A 16,861-nucleotide genomic window follows, 5' to 3' on the forward strand; every position below is an offset into this window, starting at 1 on the left:
GGGAGACGGGGCTGGGCAGCACAGCACCCCCTGGTGCCCGGCCCTGCCTGTGAGGGGAGAGCATCCCCTGCCCAGCCCCCAACCCCACTCCCTGCCCCACGGCGCCTCCCCAGCACCCAGCCCTTCCTGCCAAGGGAGAATGTCCCCTGCCCAGCGTCCTACCCCGCTCCCTGCCCCAGGGTGCCCCGCCAGCCCTGCCTGCCAAGGGAGAACTTCCTCTGCCCAGCCCCCTGCCCCACTCCCTGCCTCCCCAGCACCCCCCAGCTCTGGCTGTCAGGTCAGGCAGGAGGATAATCACATCAAAGGGCCTGGTTTCGGCAGCTCCAGCAGGGTTACTGGCAGCTGATGCTGCACCCCAGCAGCAAGGTGGCGTTTTGGGGGTGACACGAGGGGGTATCAGCTGCTGGAGCCAAAACCTTGAGGTTAATTCTACAGAGCAACATGCGTGCCCAGTCCCAGGGGTAAGGGGGGGAGAAACAGAGCAGTGGGGGGCTGCAGGATCAGTTGGGGGGCTGGGAAGAGCTGGGAGGCCAGGGACTGTGGGGCAGGAGCGGAGATGGGGGCAGGGCTGGGATGGGGGCTGTGGCTCAGGCTGCAGGGACGGGGAAGAGCTGGGGGGCAGAGGGTTAGCACTGGCTGCATGTCTGGTGCGGGGACACGGCTGCTCCTGACACAGGCCTTGACTGGCCTCGCCAGCCCGGGCTGTGGGTGCTGCCCCAGCCTGGCCCTTTGCACACCCAGGCCCACTGGGGAGACCCCGTACAGATGGTGGGACCCATATAATGGGGGGGATTGCACCCAGTGGGGGAGTCCCAGCTCTGGTCCCCTGCTTCCTGAAAGCCTCACCAGAGCCCTCCCTCAGCTAATGGCCTCGTAAAGGCATTTTTAACATTCCAATCTCAAAAAAAACCCTGTGGGAACAAGTGGCGGAACCATAAATCTGGTACCAGGGGGGTAGGGTGGGGCCAGGCAGGGCTGAGCTGGTAGCTGGGTGGTGCCAAACAACCCCTCCCCCCAGGATAACAGGAATTGGGGGGTTGGGGGAGGTGTCCTCAGCTCAGTGCCAGGATCCTATAAGGAGGAGAGGGACCTACCCCAAAATGGGGGGGGGCATGTGGGGGGGGGTCTGGGCAGGGATTATGGGTTCAAGCTGTGGCTGGCTCAGGGGGCTGGGAATGGGGCACTGGAGCCTTTCTCCCTTAGGGCGCCGGCTTGGCTCTGGCCCCTGGCTACGCTCCTGGTTCCCAGCTCAGCCTGGCATGGTGCCAGCCCTATTCATTAGCCCCTTCACCCAGCCAGACCCCAGCCCCATTAATAACAGTTCCAGCATCGTTAATGTCACCCTGCCTGAGCCATGCCAAGGCCCCAGCTAATAACACAACCTTGGGGCCTGGCGAGAAGCTACTCCTGGGTTCTCTCCCTGGCTCTGGGGGGAAGTAGGTTGCAGTGTATGGGGGGGGGGGGGGCTGGGTTCATACATCAGCCCCAAGTGCCTCAGTTTGCCCGGTGAGGGAGGGCTGCAGCCACACCCCTCTCCGCACTCTCATTAAGGCAGGCCCAGCACTGTGATATCACAAAGATGCAGCAGAAATGCTGAGTACTGTTGTGGGTCCTTTTCCAACAATTCTCGGGGGGGTCCCTGCCTCTCCCAGGGCCGGAGGGGTGGTGCGTGTGTGTGTGTGCCAGGAGACATGGGCAGGGTGGTGGGGGGGATGGGGGCAGGGGAGGTTGAGCAGAGGGGTGCGTGGCTGGTGGGGCTGTTGGATTGGGGTCTCGGGGGGAGGCACGTCCATGCCCACCCCCAGGATGTACCGCTCGCCTGCAATGCAAACCTCAGACACGTTCCAGACCCATCCCTTGCTCCTCTCCCCCCCACCCCGCCCCATAAATCTCCCCTGACATGGATGGGGGAGGGGCGATAGTTGTGGCAAGCGCAAACCTGGTTCCTAAAGATTAATTATGATCCACGGGGCTTTTAGCACATTAATCGCTTGATGCACAGTGACTTGCGGCTGGCTAAGCCAATGGGGAGGGGTGGGGAGAAGCTGGGAGCCAGGACTCCTGGGTTCTCTCCCCAGCTCTGGGAGGGGAGCTGGGTCTGGTGGGTTAGAGTGCGGGGGGCGAGGGCTGGGAGCCAGGACTCCTGGGTTCTCTCCCAACTCTGAGAGGGGAGCAGGGTCTGGTGGGTTAGAGCGGGGGCTGGGAGCCAGGACTCCTGGGTTCTCTCCCCAGCTCTGGGAGGGGAACTGGGTCTGGTGGGTTAGAGTGCGGGGGGGCGAGGGCTGGGAGCCAGGACTCCTGGGTTCTCTCCCAACTCTGAGAGGGGAGCGGGGTCTGGTGGGTTAGAGCGGGGGGCTGGGAGACAGGACTCCTGGGTTCTCTCCCCAGCTCTGGGAGGGGAGCTGGGTCTGGTGGGTTAGAGTGCGGGGGGGCGAGGGCTGGGAGCCAGGACTCCTGGGTTCTCTCCCAACTCTGAGAGGGGAGCGGGGTCTGGTGGGTTAGAGCGGGGGGGGGGGGGCTGGGAGCCAGGACTCCTGGGTTCTCTCCCCAGCTCTGGGAGGGGAGCTGGGTCTGGTGGGTTAGAGTGCGGGGGGGCGAGGGCTGGGAGCCAGGACTCCTGGGTTCTCTCCCAACTCTGAGAGGGGAGCGGGGTCTGGTGGGTTAGAGCGGGGGGGGGGGGGCTGGGAGCCAGGACTCCTGGGTTCTCTCCCCAGCTCTGGGAGGGGAGCGGGGGGTGGGCTGTTTATACCAGGACCCAGCAGGCTCCCACCTGGGTTCCCGCACCAGGGGCTGGAAAACCAGCAGAAATGTCAGCGCCCCAGGGCCTCGCCCCAGCGTCTCCGGGCTGATACGACAGCGCCCTCTGCCGGGCACAAAGCGGCTCGGCGGTGGTTGAAGAGGAGCTCAGAGCTGCCAGCGTCTCCCAGCCCCACGTCCATAGAAGAAATACTTTTGCACCCCCAGAGCGGGGCGAGAACCCAGGAGTCCTGGTATGGAGATGGAGGGAGAAGGTTGCAATTTATTTTCCCTTGGAGGGGACAGGCTAAAGTGCCACCTGGAAAGGGGGTGGTGGTTGCTGCTGGTGGCCCATGGGGGAGGGAAGTAGTTTGTTCACCGAGAGCCGGTGGGACTCCCTGCCACTGGACAGCACTGAAGGCTCGGGCTTGACTGGGTCCCATGTGGGTCGGGGCATATCCATAGCCCTTAGAGGAATAGGAGGTGGTAAAAAAGAGCGCACCAACACATCTGGGGCGTGCAGGGTGTGTGCGTGTGTCTGTTAACCCTCAAACTCCAGCACTCAGATGTGGCCAGCTCTGGCAGGGTCTGATTATACGGGGACCCCTCGCCCAGCACTGGCTCGCGGCTCCTCTTAGGTGGGGCGGGGGCTGGTTATACAGTGATCCCTTGCCCAGCGCTGAGCCACGCCCCCCCCCATGGCAGGGCACAGGAGCTGGTTATATGGAGACTCTTTTCCCGGTGCTGAGATGCAGCCACTTCTGGGGTGAGGCATGTGAACAGCTTGCTCCCCACATTTCCAAGGTTCATACATTTTCTGCTGGGGCATCACAGCATTAAGGCAGCCGGGACACGGCTAGATGGGCCCATGGGGCTGTTCCTGGGAATAGGACCCCGGTGTCCTGGGCCCCTCCACGAGGGAGAGATTCCCCCCACTTTTCTCCATCCTCCCACAGGAAGAGCCCCCACTTGCCCTAGAAGACCCCCACTTTGTCACCACTTGTCCGGCCGGCTATAATTACGGACTAATTAACAGACCCCTCCCCCCCCATTTCAGCCTCTCTGTGTGCCCCCACTGGGAACTCCAATCTGCCCCACCTGCCCCAGACCCCGCCCCTCGCAATGAGGGGCAAGCTGGGCTCTGGGGACGAGGCCGGGGAGGGTCCCAGTGGGGCGGGGGGCGAGGGCGGAGCCAGGAGCGGGGGGCGGAGCCGGAGGGTGGATATAGTCGGGGGGCGGAGCCGGAGGCAGGTCCCAGCGGGGCGGGGGCGGAGCCACGGGCGGGGGCGGAGCCGGGGGTCCATAAAGACGGGAGATGGAGCCAGGGGCGGAGCTGGAGGCTGGATATAGGCGGGGGGCGGAGCCGGAGACGAGACCCAGCGGGGCGGGGGCGGAGCTGGAGGCTGGATATAGGCGGGGGGCGGAGCCGGAGGCGAGACCCAGCGGGGGCAGAGCCGGAGGGTGGATATAGGCGGGGGGCGGAGCCAGGGGCGGACCTGGAGGCTGGATATAGGCGGGGGGCGGAGCTGGAGCCGGAGGCGGGTCCTAGCGGGGCGGGGGGCGGAGCCAGAGGCTGGATATAGGCGGGAGGCGGAGCCAGAGGCTGGATATAGGCGGGGGGCGGAGCCGGGGGCGGGTCCTAGCGGGCGGGGCCGGTGGGATCTGGAGGCGGGTTCTGGGGCTCGCTCGGTTCCTCCCTGTTCCGGGCCGGGGTCCGCCGGAGCCGCAGCCGCCAAGTGAGCAGCGCTCGGGGGTCAGGAGGATTGGGGGGCTGGCGGAGGGGGCTGAGGCGGGGTGTGTGATAGTATCGGGGGGGGCGATGGGGGGCACACAGGGTGTATCGGGTTTATGGGGGACTCTGGGGCTGCGGTACCCTGGGGGAGATGGGGGGCTGTTGGGGGAAGCGGGGTGTGAGGGTATTGGGGGGATGGGGTACACTCGGGGGATGGGGGGGCTGTGGGGCAGGTGAGAGGGGAGGGTCACAGGATTTGGGCCGGTTCTGGACTCTGACGGACCCGTCACTTCCCTTCCAGCTCCCGTTCCTCTGGGCTTAGACTCCCCCTCCCAGGGGCCCCTTGGATGGTGCCATGAGATTGGCAGGTGAGAGGCTCGGGGGGGGGGGGCTGGTGTGGGTGCGGGGGACGTACCAGCTGGGGGGGGCTGGGTTGGATGGGGGGGTCGTACCAGCTGGGGGGGTGGTGTGGGTGCAGGGGTCGTACCAGCTGGGTGTGGGCAGTGGGGTGGAGGGTTGGATGCCGGGGCTAGGTTTGCACTGAGGGGGGCCCCTAACCCTATGCCCTGGCTCTGATCCCCTCCTTCCCTCCCCCCAGGCCCCCTGCGCGTGGTGGTGATCGTCCTCACCGCTGGGCTCACCTGGATCCTCGTCAGCCTTCTGCTGGGCACCCAGAGTGGCTTCTCTCGCCTCCAGCAGCTCCTCAGCAGTAAGAGCTGGGCCCCGCACCCCCAGCCATGATAGCCAGGCACCTTGTGGCAGGCAATTCCACAGGGCAACATCATCCATGGCTATAGCGGCAGGAGCAGGGTTGCCCCCTGGAGGGATCTGCCCCTGGGATGGGGCGGGCAGGGGCTGTAGTGTCCCCCCTTCCCCAGCAAGGACGCTCGATTGTCTTGTGGCCGGGAGTTTCACAGGGGATGACCCTGCCCAGTGCTGTGATACAAGGCCCTGAATCCTGACAGGGTTGGGGGGAGGATCTTCCCCTGGGGCAGACTCCTGACCCCCAAGCAGCAGGGGAAAGGATGTTGGGACCAAGTTCTGGACCCGCCACGGGGGGGGGCAGGGTGGGGCGGGAACACTGCGCTGTGGGTCACTGCAGCTGTTCTTTCTCTCCTCACAGGCCCTGACAACCCCTCCACAGCAGGTGAGTGACTGGTGGAGGGGCTGCTACACCAGAGCAGGGGCTTGTCCTGCTCCCCCCTGGATTTGTGCCATGTGGGGGACAGGGGGTCCTGGCTGGAGGCCCAGTCTGGGGAGAGGAGGGGGGCAGGGCTCCAGGGTGCTCTCCCCTCCCCTCACCAGCCCCCTCTCTTCTTGCCCCCAGTGTCAGGCTGGGGCAGCTCGGCTGTGCCCCTTCGGGCCAGCGCCGCCCCCTCAGGCAGGGCGGGAGCCAGAAGCAGACACAACAGTGAGTCTCTGGCCTGTGCGGTCGGGGGCAGCGGTAGCAGAGGGCTGGGTCCCAGGCTGGGAGCAGGGACCCTGCGGTGGGGGGAGGGGGGGCAGCGGGGGGCTGGGTCGCAGGCCGGAAGCAGGGACCCCATGGGGGCCTGTGGTAGCAGGGGGCTGGGTCCCAGATACAGGGGCGGGGACCCCAGTGCATCACCCCAGGTGTCCCTACTGGCTGGGGTGGAGGGTGTCGCAGTCCCATAGGGTGAGGTTGGAGTACCACCTCATTTCACAGGTGACTCCCTTGGTCCCCTATCCCCCAGCTCAGCTCACGTTCCTGCACCAGCATCCCCCTCCCAGGAGCCCCTTCCCCCCCCACACCCCCCATGGCAGGGACATGGCACCCTTGACTGGTGTGGGAGCTGTCGAGCCCAGGAGACCATGGGGGGGGGGGGTGTTTGACATTAGGGTGTCTTGGCGACCTACCCACATCTCACCACCCCCTGCCCAGAGCCGCGACCCAGGAGGTACAAGTGCGGCCTCCCACAGCCCTGCCCCGAGCTGCATCTCGCCTTCCGCCTGGTCAGCGGCGCCGCCAACGTCATCGGGCCCAAGATCTGCCTGGAGGATAAAATGTGAGTCGTGGGGTTCGGGGCTCAGCATTGGGAGGTGAGAGAAGGCAGCATACTAATTAGGGGCAGAACTGTGGGGAGAACCCAGGAGTCCGGGCTCCCAGCCCCTCTCCAACCCACCAGACTGCATGTCCCTCCCAGAGCCAGGGAGAGAACCCAGGCTCCGCTGTGGGGCTGTTCTCACCTCACTTTCATTCCAGGCTAATGAGCAGTGTGAAGAACAATGTAGGGCGGGGCCTGAACATCGCCCTAGTGAATGGTGAGTGGTGGGGCAGGAGGGGGGAACATTGTTGTGGCCTGGGTGTGGAGCTGAGGAAGAGGGGACTGCGGAGGGGGCACGGGGGCTGGGAAAGAGGGGCTGGCCTGGGGAACGGGGGGGGGGAGGGGAGGGGGCTGCAGCAGGGTGAGCTCTGACTCTCTCTCTCTGGTTCCAGGGGTCAATGGGGAGCTCATTGATGCCAGGTTCTTCGACATGTGGGCTGGAGGTGAGGGGGGCCAGCACCTGAGGATGTTGTGGGGGGACTTGGGGCGGAGGGAGAGGATCTGAGGGGGCTCCAGACCCTGGCGCAGGGGATGGTGAGTCTGTGTGAGAGGCAGGAATGTGTGGGTGGGTGGGGGGGAGAGGCTCGGGATCCCTGTGTAGCAGGAGGGCTGAGGATGTTGTGGGGAGGGGGGGGAAGTCCATGGGGGCTCCAGCTGGGAGACCCTGGCACGGGAGGTCTGTGTGACAGGCAGGAACATGGGGGGAGGCTCAGGGGAACCCTGTGGGTCGGGGGGCCCAGGCCTGCGCTCACCCCTGCATCTTTCACCCCAGATGTCAACGAGCTGCTGAAGTTCATTCGACCGCTGCACGAGGGGACCCTGGTGTTCGTGGCCTCATATGACGACCCAGCCACAAAGTGGGTGTGGGACGCAGGCCCAGTGGGGCCTTTCCCCTCTGGGGGGGCGCCAGCTCCCATCTGTCCCCAGGGCGGGGACTGGCTGGCTTGTGGGGGTGGGAATGGGGCCTGGGGCCTCACCCCTCTAAGGGTGCTGGCTACCATCCAGACTCCGGGCCAGTGGTGGGGGCCCTGGCTGGCTCAGAGGGAAGGATATGGGACCTGTCCCCTCTAGGGGTCACCAGCTTCCATCTGGCCCCAGGGCAGGGACTCGCTGGCTCAGGGGAATGGGGCCTGGGGTCTTTCCCATCTGGCGGGTGCCAGCTCCCATCCAGCCCCAAGGTGGGGGCCCTGGCTGGCTCCGTGCGGGGCCCAGATCCTCCCGCTGAGCCAGGGCTCTGCCCCCAGGATGAACGAAGAGACACGGAGGATTTTCAGCGAGCTCGGCAGCAGCGTGGCCAAGGAGCTCGGCTTCCGTGACAGCTGGGTCTTTGTGGGGGCCAAAGGGGTGCAGGACAAAAGCCCCTTCGAGCAGGTGAGCCCCTCCACCCTCCCGTTTCCCCCTCGCCAGGGGCCCAGCCCCACTCCTCTCCCTGTCCCCAGCTGATTGCCTTCCCAAGGGCAGACCTGAGGTCAGCCAGCGGGTGTCCTGTCATGCCCGCAGAGACTCCCATGAGTGGAGGCCTGGGGGGGTGGGGAATGGGTCACAGCTTCAGATGGGGGAAGAGTCTGGGGGACCCTGGGACTGAGGGAGATGGAGAAGCTGAGGGGGCTGGGGGTGGGGTGGGTCACAGCTTCGGTGGGAGAGGTTGGGGGATCCTGGGACTTAGGGGAGTAGAGAAGCTGGGGGTGTGTTGGTCACAGTTTGTGGGGGGCAGGAAGAGGCTGGGGGCCCCTGGGACTGAGGGGGGGGGGGTAGAGAAGCCAGGCGGCCCCTTCTCTGCCTTAACGTGGGTTGTCCCTTCCCCCAGCACACCAAGAACAGCAAGAGCACCAACAAGTATGAGGGCTGGCCGGAGGCACTGGAGATAGAGGGCTGCATCCCGCAAAAAAAGGCTGATGGCCAGTGATCCCCCCACCCCCACCCCTGGAACCCGAGGCGTGGGGACACTGCACCATGACAGGGAGGGGGGCTTGCTCCTTGAGTCTGTGGGCAGGTCTGGCAGGGAGCCCCCTTTCTCCAGCTCCCCCAAGGATGGGCCAGGCTGTTTCTGGTGGGGTGCCTGCCGCACTGATTTTCTCACTGGGCGGCTGGGGATTGCAGGCCCCGTCCCTTCTAAGTGCCTTATTCCCCCAGGCAGGCGTTAAGCCCAGGTGCATTCCTTGCCTTACTGATGGTTGTGGGGGGGCTCGTTCCCTGCTCTCTACCCTGAAATTATCACCACTCCTTGGAGAGCGATGCCCTCAATTCTAGCCTGGCAGGGATGGGGGTCTGCTTGGGCCAGTCCCCTCCCTGGTGTGGTGATTCAGTGGTGTCCCCCTCTGCTGAGAGGGGAAACTGCAGGGGGTTTTCTAGCTCGAGGGCAGAGGGGTCTGTAACCTCCCATGGCCTGGGCCCTCCATGGGGTCTGAATAAATGCAGTGCAGAGAGAGCAGAGGCTGTTGTCCATCCTTGGGGGCTGGTGTGATGGGGGGCAGAGGTGGAGGGGGTTGTGGCCTTTCTTCTGCTAGACTGAAGAGCCTCTCGCCTAATGTTTGTGCCCCATGAGGTCCTGAGAGAGGGAGATCGTCAACCTTTAAATTCTGTGTGAAACTGAATAAACTGGGGTCTGGGCAACCTACTGGCAGAGGAAATTCAATGTTGATAAATACAAAGTAATGCACATTGGGAAACATAATCCCAACTGTCTATATAAAATAATGGGGGCTAAATTAGCTGTTACTACTCAAGAAAGAAATCTTGGAGTCACTGTGGCTAGTTCTCTGAACACATCAACTCAATGTGCAGCAGCAGTCAAAAAAGCAAACAGACTGTTGGGAATCATTAGGAAAGGGATAGATAATAAGACAGAAAATATCATGTTGCCTCTATATTAAAACCATTGGATGCCTACATCTTGAATAAAGAAAAGGAGTACTTGTGGCACCTTAGAGACTAACCAATTTATTTGAGCATAAGCTTTTGTGAGCTACAGCTCACTTCATCACTTCATTCATGAAGTGAGCTGTAGTTCACGAAAGCTTATGCTCAAATAAATTGGTTAGTCTCTAAGGTGCCACAAGTACTCCTTTTCTTTTTGCGAATACAGACTAACACGGCTGTTACTCTGAAACCTGTGTGTATATAATGTCTGCTGCAGTTTCCACGGTATGCATCCGATGAAGTGAGCTGTAGCTCACGAAAGCTCATGCTCAAACAAATTGGTTAGTCTCTAAGGTGCCACAAGTACTCCTTTTCTTTTTGCGAATACAGACTAACACGGCTGTTACTCTGAAACCATACATCTTGAATATTGTGGGCAGATGTGGTCACTCCATCTCAAAAAAGATATATAGGAAAGGTTCAGCAAAGGGCAAAAAAATGATTCGGGGCATGGAACAGCTATCGTATGAGGAGATGTTTCAGAGTAACAGCCTGCCATATGAGGAGAGATTCATAAGACTGGGACTTTTCAGCTTGGAAAAGAGACGACTAAGGGGGGATATGATAGAGGTCTATAAAATCATGATTGGTGTGGAGAAAGTAAATAAGGAAGTGTTATTTACTCCTTCTCATAACACAAGAACTAGGGGTCGCCAAATGAAATGAATAGGCAGCAGGTTTAAAACAAACAAAAGGGAGTATTTCTTCACACAAGGCACAGTCAGCCTGTGGAACTCTTTGCCAGAGGATGTTGTGAAGGCCAAGACTATAACAGCGTTCAATAAAGAACTAGATAAATTCATGGAGAATATGTCCATCAATGGCTATTAGCCAGGATGGCAGCGATGTGTCTCTAGCCTCTGTTTGCCAGAAGCTGGGAGTGGGTGACGGGATGGATCATTTGGGGATTACCTGTTCTGTTCATTCCCTCTGGGGCACCTGGCTTTGGCCACTGTTGGGAGATGGGGGGAGATGGACCTTTGGGCTGACCCAGTATGGCCATTCTTATGTTCTGGTGTCTCTTGCTGGAAGGCAGGTTTTGTAGCCCTTGATCATTCTTGGGGATCTTCCCTGAGCCCTCTGCCTTTGATCACCATCCTCCCCTGCGCCCCAGCTGGCAATCACATGAGCAAGAGTCTTCTCAGAGCATGGAGGGCTTCGTCCTTGTGGGGGCTCCAGGGGGTGGGACCAACGTGTTGAGATGAGTCTAAAACTCTGGCCTGTGAGGTGGCTCCCACTCCACCCCATCCCACTCCACCCACAGTGGGATGTTCTGCCAGTCATTCTCCCCTGCCATGGGTCTGTCTGGGCCTGTGGACTTGCATGGTTGGTCAGCGCTGAGGCTCTGGGACTGGCTTTTTCTGTGTCCGACCAGGGTTGAGCCCCGTGGCTGCCTGATCCTGGCGAGGGCTCCGAGGCAGGAGTCAGACAAATCATGGGCAGCAATCAGGATAAGACCTGGGGCCAGGGCGAGGGAGGCCGCCGCCTGGGAGGCTCTAGGCCAAGCTCCAGGAGTGAAGGGTGGCAACAAAGCCCCCCTGGCTGCTCCTGGGCAGCGACTGGGCCTGGCAGAAAGACAAGCCGCAGGTGCCTGCGGATTGGTGACACGTTCCCCAGCCCCAGGGAGAGGAAAAGAGAAAGAACGAGCAGCAGGGGCGGCGCCAGGCCCTGGGCAGAGGCCGGGTAGGGGAGGCCCCGCCGGGCCCGGGTATGGCCGGGGCCGGGCCCTGGGGGGAGGCCGGGTGGGGGAGGGCCTGCCGGGCCCGGGTTTGGCCGGGGCCGGGCCCTGGGCGGAGGCCGGGTGGGGGAGGGCCCGCCGGGCCCGGGTTTGGCCGGGGCCGGGCCCTGGGGGGAGGCCGGGTGGGGGAGGGCCCGCCAGGCCATGGCCGAGCTGGGGCCGGGCCCTGGGGGGAGGCCCCCGCCCGGCCCGGGTTTGGCCGGGGCCGGGCCCTGGGGGGAGGCCGGGTGGGGGAGGCCCCCGCCGGGCCCGGGTTTGGCCGGGGCCGGGCCCTGGAGGGAGGCCGGGTAGGGGAGGCCCCGCCGGGCCATGGCCGAGCTGGGGCCGGGCCCTGGGGGGAGGCCGGGTGGGGGAGGCCCCGCCGGGCCCGGGTTTGGCCGGGGCCGGGCCCTGGGGGGAGGCCGGGTGGGGGAGGCCCCGCCGGGCCATGGCCGAGCTGGGGCCGGGCGGGGGAGGCCCCCGCCGGGCCCGGGTTTGGCCGGGGCCGGGCCCTGGGGGGAGGCCGGGTGGGGGAGGCCCCGCCGGGCCATGGCCGAGCTGGGGCCGGGCGGGGGAGGCCCCCGCCGGGCCCGGGTTTGGCCGGGGCCGGGCCCTGGGGGGAGGCCGGGTGGGGGAGGCCCCGCCGGGCCATGGCCGAGCTGGGGCCGGGCCCGGGCCCTGGGGGGAGGCCGGGTAGGGGAGGCCCCGCCGGGCCATGCCCGAGCTGGGGCCGGGCCCGGGTTTGGCCGGGGCCGGGCCCTGGGGGGAGGCCGGGTGGGGGAGGCCTCGCCGGGCCATGGCCGGGGCCGGGGCCGGGCCCTGGGGGGAGGCCGGGTGGGGGAGGCCCCGCCGGGCCCGGGTTTGGCCGGGCCCGGGCCCTGGGGGGAGGCCGGGTGGGGGAGGCCCCGCCGGGCCATGGCCGAGCTCGGGTTTGGCCGGGGCCGGGGCCGGGCCCTGGGGGGAGGCCGGGTGGGGGAGGCCCCGCCGGGCCCGGGTTTGGCCGGGGCCGGGCCCTGGGGGGAGTTTGGGGCCCTGGGGTTTGCTAGGCCGCGCCCGCCCCGCCCCTGTGACTGACACACGCTTTTGGGGGGGGCCCTAATCCCACCAATCACAGGATGGGGAAAGGCCAGGCCCCACCACTCAGCAGCCAGGGTACTTACGTCACACCAATCAGAGCCTGGCGGGTGGGGGATGCAGGGGGACAGCTACTCAGAGCACAGGGATCGTAGTTCCACCAATTAGAAGACAGGGCTGCAGAGGCTCACCAATCAGCGGTCCGAATGTCCCTAGCTCCACCAATCAGAATAAAAGAGGTCGCAGACTTCTAACCAATCAGAGGACACCGACTCCTCAGTCCCGCCCTGTCTTTTCAACGTACTTCCGGTCCCCAGGCCCATCCCCCTGCGGTCCGCAGCCGCTTCCGTGGTGGGTGGGACCATTGTGAGATCGTGTCCCGCGGGGCGGGGCCAGGACTGTGACGCAACAGAGGGGCGGTGCCGAAGGGATCCGGACGCTGCCGAGTCAAGTGGGACCCGCGGGGCGGTGCCAGGTGCGGGGGGGCAGCAGGAGGGGGATGGGAGAGGGGCCGGGGGGATGGGGGGCAACAGGGGGCCGGGGGGATGGGAGGGGGGCCGGGGGGATGGGGAGCAGCAGGGAGCCGGGGGGATGGGAGAGGGGATGGGGGGCAGCAGGAGGGGGGATGGGAGAGGGGCCGGGGGGCAGCAGGGACTGGGGGCAGCAGGGGCAGATGGAGAGGGGATGGGGCAGCGGGGGGGGATGGGGATAAGGAGATAGGGGCGTACAAGGGTTACAAGGGCTAGCACCTGGAACGAGGAGTTTTTGGGGGACAAGAGTCGGGGGGGTTGTGTCCCCTCGCTGGCAGGGCTAGGGGTGGTCGCAGTGGTGGGGCTGTAGGGCCAGGGGTCCAGCTAGGATTTGGGGTGGGGGTGTTGCAGGGGGTAGCAGGAGGGGTTGGGGGGCAGCGGGCAGGGGCTTGCCTGGAACTTGGGTGGAGGTGGGGGAAAGCCTGGGGCTGGGTCCTGAAGGAGTTTGACTTTCTCCCCTGACCCTGTGACCCCTCTGATCCTACAGGATGGGGCAGCATTTGGGGCTGCCCTGCCCCCTGTGTGCCTTGTTGATGGAGGGTGCAAGGTGTGGGCGATATTGAGGACACGTGTGTAAAGGGGGACTACCTATGGGAAGAGGGATGCATATGGGGTGTCTTGGGGGGGTGACTGTGATCAGCTTCCCTACCTGCCTCTTACTAACTTTGTAGCACAGCTGAAGAGAGAGGGAATGGCCGGCCCTGCCCCACAACCCCTGCCCCATAACCCCCACCCCATGCACTCCCCCCACAGCCCGACTCTGGGCTGCCCCTTCCCCCAGTCCAGATCGGCCAGTTCCCTGCTCCAGGGTGGGCGGCCAGGAGCCAGCAGCCTCAGCCAAGACCCCACCCCCACCCCCATCTATCCCCCCTCAGGCTCCTCCTCTCCCCATTCCCTCCCCCCAGGTTGGCAGGGACACCTGGCGACGGAGCAAAGAAGCCTCGGACGCGTCCTGGCTGAAGGACGTCCCCATGTGCCAGAGTCGCTGGAGACCAGGCGCCCGTGGGCTGTGAGACCCCCTGGTATGGCACAGGCCCTGCTGGTCCTGCTGCTGCTGGGCTGCTGGGCCCCGCCAGCCAGGGGGCAGCCGGCCAGCACATACCTGAGCATGGGCGACGGCAGCACCCTGGAGTTCGACTTCCCCGAGAGGAGCCGGGGCATCATGGTGGTGTCCAGCCGCTACCCGGGCGCCAACGGGACGGCAGGCGGTACCCGGCTCAGCGCAGCCTCACTGGCGCCTGCTGTGCTGACGGTGGAAAACATCAGCACCCTGTGCTGTGGGGCGAGGGGCTTCCTGGTGGCCATCCGCTCGGGCCTGGCTGGCCTGGCACCGCTCCGGCTGCGCCTGCTGGACCGGCAGCAGCTGGTAGAGGAGCGAGGCGAGTTCCGGGTGCGAGTGCTGCCAGGCGAGGAGCCGGAGCACCCGGGGTTGGGCCACTTCTCGGAGAACCCGCTGCTCTACGCTCTTCTGCCCCTCATCTTCGTCAACAAGTGCGCCTTTGGCTGCAAGGTGGAGCTGGAGGCACTGCGGGATCTTGCGCGCCAGCCCCACCCCGTCCTCCTGGGCATCCTGGGCCAGTTTGTGGCCATGCCCCTCTACGGCTACCTCATGTCGCTGGCCTTCGCCCTGCCCAAGGCGCTGGCGCTAGGGCTGGTCGTCACCTGCTCCTCGCCAGGTGGGGGCGGCGGGTACCTCTACAGCCTCCTGCTGGGCGGGGACGTCACCCTGGCCATCTCCATGACGCTGCTGTCCACGGTGGCAGCCGCCGGGCTGATGCCGCTCTCCTCAGCGCTCTACGGGCGGCTGCTGAGTGCCCACCAGAGTCTGCACGTGCCCTTCGCCAAGATCCTGGCCACGCTGCTCTTCATCGCGGTGCCCATCTCGGCCGGCCTGCTGGTGAAGTGCAAGCTGCCTAGGGTTGCCCGCCTGCTGCTGCTGCTCATCAAGCCCTTCAGCTTCGCCCTCATCCTAGGCGGGCTCTTCATGGCCTACCACATGGGGGCGTTCATCCTGGCTGACGTGCGACCCCCTGTGGTGCTGGCTGGACTGAGCGTGCCCCTCTTCGGCCTCCTGCTGGGCTACCTCCTGGCCACCTGCCTGCGACTGCCGGGCCCACACCGCCGGACGGTCAGCATTGAGGTGGGGGTGCAGAACAGTCTGCTGGCCCTGGCGGTCTTGCAGCTCTCCTTCCGCCGCCGACAGGCCGACTACGCCTCCCAGGCCCCCTTCGTGGTGGCACTGAGCAGCACGGCTGAGATGCTGGTGCTGGTGCTGGGCCATCTCCTCTACAAGAAGCTGCGGCCGCCAGCCAGCCCCTGAGCACCCCCCTGCCCCGAGAGGGACTGGGCCCCCTGCTGGAGGCAGCTGCAAAGGGGGCTGTGCTTCCCCAGCCGCTGAGTGCCTCCTGCTGGGGGCAGAGATGGGAGGATTCAGGGACCTCTGTACAAGGAACTCTGGGCCCAGGGCCCTTCCCCGCGGGGGCAGTTAGAAACCAAAGTCTTTCACATGGGGCCCTAAATACCCAGCATTATTTTTATATGATGTATTTTCTATGCTGCTGGCGGTGGCCCCCCAGGATGTGGGGCCTAGGCTGTTTACAGGAGGAGGGAGCACCCAGGTGAGGGTTTGAATAAAGGAGAGAGAGCAACACCGTTTGTGGATGGAGCTGTTACTGGGGGTGTGGGAGATAGCAAAGGAGGGGGCTGTAGGCAGCTGGGCTCCCTTTGCTCAGCCAGGACAGGCACAACCCTGATGTCACCCTGAGAGCAAACATGGGTGCTGGCCCTACTGCAGGCTGCTCTGTGCCTGACCCCTGGCATGGAGAGTGGGGAAGCTAGGAACCCATGCCAGGCTGTCTGCCCTGCCCCTCTCTGCTGTGCAACTTCCAAGCTTAATGCCTCTCCCAACCACACCCTCATGGCAACAGCGAAGAAACGGGAAACTCGGCCTCCTCACCACTTCCTTATTCCCGCTGTGATGCGGCGAGCTCAGGGCCGGGCTAGCAGGGGGCTGCGGGTCGGGGGTGAGGGGCACCGGCGGGGCAGGGGGCTGCGGGTCGGGAGTGAGGGGCACCGGTGGGCTGGGGAGGCAGGGGGGTGTGGGCCGGGAGTGAGGGGCACCCGTGGGCTGGGGGGCAGGGGCCGTGGGTCAGGAGTGAGGGGCACCGGTGGGCTGGGGGGGCAGGGGCTGCGGCTCGGGAGGGGAACCGGCAGGGCTGGGGGGCGCAGGGGCCTGCGGGTCACGAGTGAGGGGCACCGGCAGGCTGGGGGGGGCAGGGGGCTGCGGGTCGGGAGTGGGGGGCACCGGCAGGGCTGGGGGGGGCAGGGGGCTGCGGGTCGGGAGTGAGGGGCACCGGCAGGGCTGGGGGGGGGCAGGGGGCTGCGGGTCGGGAGTGGGGGGCACCGGCAGGGCTGGGGGGGGGCCGTGGGTCGGGAGTGAGGGGCACCGGCAGGGCTGGGGGGGGCAGGGGGCTGCGGGTTGGGTGTGGGGGGCACCGGCAGGGCTGGGGGGGGAGGGGGCTGCGGGTCGGGAGTGGGGGGCACCGGCAGGGCTGGGGGTGGGGGGCAGGGGCTGCGGGTCGGGAGTGGGGGGCACCGGCAGGGCTGGGGGGCAGGGGCCGTGGGTCGGGAGTGGGGGGCACCGGCAGGGCTGGGGGGCGGGGGCCGTGGGTCGGGAGTGGGGGGCACCGGCAGGGCTGGGGGGGGAGGGGGCTGCGGGTCGGGAGTGGGGGGCACCGGCAGGGCTGGGGGTGGGGGGCAGGGGCCGTGGGTCGGGAGTGGGGGGCACCGGCAGGGCTGGGGGGCAGGGGCCGTGGGTCGGGAGTGGGGGGCACCGGCAGGGCTGGGGGGCAGGGGCCGTGGGTCGGGAGTGGGGGGCACCGGCAGGGCTGGGGGGGGAGGGGGCTGCGGGTCGGGAGTGGGGGGCACCGGCAGGGCTGGGGGTGGGGGGCACCGGCAGGGCTGGGGGGCAGGGGCCGTGGGTCGGGAGTGGGGGGCACCGGCAGGGCTGGGGGGCGGGGGCCGTGGGTCGGGAGTGGGGGGCACCGGCAGGGCTGGGGGGGGAGGGGGCTGCGGGTCGGGAGTGGGGGGC

The 16,861-nt window shown here is 65.8% G+C and overlaps 2 protein-coding genes across 8 annotated transcripts; both read left to right on the plus strand.

The window, feature by feature from the left end:
- Nucleotides 1–4,377: 4,377 nt before the first annotated feature.
- On the plus strand, nucleotides 4,378–9,148 carry LOC142069859 (protein FAM3A-like). 4 transcript variants are annotated; one of them, XM_075122455.1, is made up of 11 exons: nucleotides 4,378–4,472; nucleotides 4,770–4,836; nucleotides 5,067–5,177; nucleotides 5,592–5,615; nucleotides 5,796–5,879; nucleotides 6,369–6,492; nucleotides 6,690–6,748; nucleotides 6,924–6,974; nucleotides 7,304–7,388; nucleotides 7,776–7,902; nucleotides 8,339–9,148. In XM_075122455.1, exons 2-11 carry the CDS (start codon nucleotides 4,824–4,826, stop codon nucleotides 8,435–8,437), a joined length of 777 nt encoding a protein of 258 aa, XP_074978556.1. In that variant the 5' UTR covers nucleotides 4,378–4,472; nucleotides 4,770–4,823; the 3' UTR covers nucleotides 8,438–9,148. The 4 variants fall into 4 exon arrangements, with proteins under 4 accessions (XP_074978556.1, XP_074978557.1, XP_074978558.1 ...); XM_075122456.1 differs by lacking the exon at nucleotides 5,796–5,879; XM_075122457.1 differs by lacking the exon at nucleotides 5,067–5,177.
- Nucleotides 9,149–9,566: 418 nt separating this feature from the next.
- On the plus strand, nucleotides 9,567–15,419 carry LOC142068337 (P3 protein-like). 4 transcript variants are annotated; one of them, XM_075122470.1, is made up of 2 exons: nucleotides 9,567–11,133; nucleotides 13,677–15,419. In XM_075122470.1, the coding sequence occupies exons 1-2, from the start codon at nucleotides 10,719–10,721 to the stop codon at nucleotides 15,089–15,091; spliced, it is 1,830 nt and encodes a 609-aa protein (XP_074978571.1). In that variant the 5' UTR covers nucleotides 9,567–10,718; the 3' UTR covers nucleotides 15,092–15,419. The 4 variants fall into 4 exon arrangements, with proteins under 4 accessions (XP_074978571.1, XP_074978574.1, XP_074978572.1 ...); XM_075122473.1 differs by having other exon boundaries at nucleotides 11,118–11,158; XM_075122471.1 differs by lacking the exon at nucleotides 9,567–11,133 and adding an exon at nucleotides 12,609–12,716.
- The last annotated feature ends 1,442 nt before the right edge of the window (nucleotides 15,420–16,861 follow it).

Source organism: Caretta caretta, chromosome 23 (genome assembly GCF_965140235.1).
Source record: "Caretta caretta isolate rCarCar2 chromosome 23, rCarCar1.hap1, whole genome shotgun sequence".
NCBI lineage: Eukaryota > Metazoa > Chordata > Testudines > Cheloniidae > Caretta > Caretta caretta.

Coding starts and splice junctions, on each gene's coding strand:
- LOC142068337 (XM_075122470.1), top strand. CDS start 10,719: ATGTTCTGCCAGTCATTCTCCCCTGCCATGGGTCTGTCTGGGCCTGTG. Junction 11,134..13,676: donor AGGCCCTGGGCAGAGGCCGG/GTAGGGGAGGCC, acceptor CCCTCCCCCCAG/GTTGGCAGGGACACCTGGCG.
- LOC142069859 (XM_075122455.1), top strand. Junction 5,880..6,368: donor AGCCAGAAGCAGACACAACA/GTGAGTCTCTGG, acceptor CCCCCTGCCCAG/AGCCGCGACCCAGGAGGTAC. Junction 7,903..8,338: donor ACAAAAGCCCCTTCGAGCAG/GTGAGCCCCTCC, acceptor CCCTTCCCCCAG/CACACCAAGAACAGCAAGAG.